General features: G+C 42.7%; 1 protein-coding gene across 1 annotated transcript; it reads left to right on the top strand.

The window, feature by feature from the left end:
* Positions 1-1,141: 1,141 nt before the first annotated feature.
* Positions 1,142-1,993, top strand: LOC146753210 (obscurin-like). The gene is made up of 2 exons (XM_085530817.1): positions 1,142-1,475; positions 1,686-1,993. The coding sequence occupies exons 1-2, from the start codon at positions 1,142-1,144 to the stop codon at positions 1,991-1,993; spliced, it is 642 nt and encodes a 213-aa protein (XP_085386943.1).
* The last annotated feature ends 447 nt before the right edge of the window (positions 1,994-2,440 follow it).

The following is a 2,440-nucleotide window of genomic DNA, read 5'->3' as shown; positions in this document are numbered from 1 at the left end:
TTGATTTGGATGTTGGACTGGGAATCAAAAGATCTGGGCTCTCTTCAGGTTGTCAGTCATATTGTCTGACTTCTTAACAACATTCCTTTCTTTCTAGTATTTTTTAATGATGTTTTAAGGCATTTTGAGGTGATAGGTGTAGTGTTCATGTGCAGTAATGCTGACGTGAGTAAGTAGGGTGATAATGTGAGGGTTTTTTACATTCCTTCTAAATCTCTGCTTTCTCTTGTTCCATCCTTCTTAAAGAGCAATCAGTTAATATTGTAAAGGAGCTGTGTGATGAGGATGTGACTGAGCCTGAAGAAGCCAAATTTGAATGCGAGATATCCATTCCTTCTGTGAAACCTCCCAAGTAGTATCTACGTGGGGAAGTCTTACAGGCAGGCAGAAACTTGATTATGCAGCAAGAAGGCACCATCCACCGGCTGACCATACTGAAAACCACCACTGATATGACAGGCACCATTCAGTTCTCAATTGGCAGATCCAAATCCACAGCCAATCTGCTCGTCAGAGGTAACATATCCTGGCTTGGTTTACATCATGAAGATAGAGAATTAATTAATGTACAGTCTTCCTTCACTGGGGTCTTTGAAATATTGTGTGTGTGTCTGGAGGTTCTGCTCCATTTCCAGTTCAAAGTCATTGGACACTAAATGAGACAGCTGCGTCTCAGTAAAAGATCTGTATGAATAGTTGTGATGTGCTTACTATTCAGATCTACAGAGCTGATGTTTTGTCCTTGGCTATACCAAAGAAGTCAAATCAGGTGAAATTAATTGTATTTCTGAAGTAGACAAGTTTAAGTTTGGTAGCACCTAAATTTGATGCAGTTTGTCATTGATTTTATCTGAAAGAAATTTGCAGGCTTTTTATCTCCTGTTGTCCCCAGTGTAAGAGTCTCCATTCACATCCTAAAGTACTTATTATATTTTCAAGTCACTCTTATTTGAATAAAAACCTCAACTGGGAGTAATTTAATAAGCACAGAGCAAGAGCTGGAGCTTGCATTTGGTAGATACTATACAGTATTACTTTATAGAAATGTAATCAATGGCCTTCCCTATAGACAATCATTTGTTTTATCTTTAGAGTTGTTCAAAGAACCATTGTGAAGATGAAATTAATTGGAATGGAATAGATGCAAGAGACTTTCCTCTTCTTCCAATTGTCCTCATCCTTTCTTCTCTTCCACCCCTGCTTTTCAGATTACCATATACAAATCACCAGGAAGTTGGAGGACAAGACAGCTTTGGAATGTCATTCTGTCATCCTGTCCTGTGACTTCAGGCCTTCTCCAAAGGTTGTGAAATGGTTCAAGGGCCACACACCCATCGAGCCCTCTGAGAAGTACAAGATCAAGAGGGATAAGCATTCAGCAGAGCTCCAGATTCTGAAGCTGAAGCCCAATGATGCTGGTGTGTACAAGTGCAAGGCGGGAATTGCAGAGACTGAGGCCACGCTGACAGCTGAAGGTATGAGCAGGGAGGGTGGCCTCTTCCATGTCCTATTTCACCTCAGATTTCTCTTCTTGAGGTTGATTTCTGCCGTTCTCTCCTGCTAACTTTGCAAATGTATAAACTTCACTGAGAAGATTACACAAAGATTATCTAGTCCAGCCATTCTACCACATCCCAGTATGCTTTATAGTAACAGTGGTAACAGTTCACCTTGTTTCCCTACAGCCCACGATGTAGAAGTAAGGAAGCACCTGCAGGATGTGGAAATTGAAGAAGAGAGCTCTGCTGTCTTCTCCTGCGAGCTGTCCCATGATGACGAGGATGTGGAATGGTTTCTGAATGGCAACCTCCTTTACACCAACAATTACAATGACATCAAGAACGTTGGCAACTGCTGCACACTGACAATGAAGCAGGTTAAGCCTGAGGATGCTGGCCCAGTGACAGTGAAGTCAGACAAGGTGTCAGAAGGCGCGCGCCTGAAGGTGATAGGTGGGTCTGATCACAGCCCTCCTGGATGTAAGAGATGCTAAGGAGCTCCAGTTCATTCTATTGTGCAGCAGTCCTGCTACTAAAGCTCACCTCTCTGGGGTGACAAGTCATCAGGGGCTTTCTTCCAGTGGAAGGTTCCATTGCAGCAGATATCAACGAAGGAGGATGGTTTTGGTGTCCTGCCAAAGCATTCAATTGCTTTTTATCATCATTTTACTTAACACAAGGAGAGTTACAGGAGCAAATTTTTTTACTGCTTCAGTGCCATGCAGTGTCAATGCTGTTGTCTCCAAGGATTTATGACTGCAGGGAGAGATCATTCAGTGTGTGTTTTGCCTCTGGAATGACTAATGACCAGGCTGTGAGCAACCCGATCTAGCTGTGAATGTCCCTGTTTATTGCAGGGGAGCTGGGCTAGATGGCCTTTAAGGGTCTCTTCCAATTCTAAGGATACTGTGATTCTGATCTGCTCTCCCCAGTAATTAAGC

The sequence above is a fragment of the Coturnix japonica genome, unplaced genomic scaffold (genome assembly GCF_054131305.1).
Source record: "Coturnix japonica strain WE unplaced genomic scaffold, WE-NBRP24 Scf039, whole genome shotgun sequence".
NCBI lineage: Eukaryota > Metazoa > Chordata > Aves > Galliformes > Phasianidae > Coturnix > Coturnix japonica.
This window is presented reverse-complemented; position numbering and strand designations above follow the sequence as displayed.

What these genes read in the sequence shown, in the direction of transcription:
- LOC146753210 (XM_085530817.1), top strand. Translation starts at nt 1,142, where the DNA reads ATGCAAGAGACTTTCCTCTTCTTCCAATTGTCCTCATCCTTTCTTCTC. An exon ending in GGCCACGCTGACAGCTGAAG is followed by an intron (nt 1,476 to 1,685) that starts GTATGAGCAGGG and finishes GTTTCCCTACAG; the next exon opens with CCCACGATGTAGAAGTAAGG.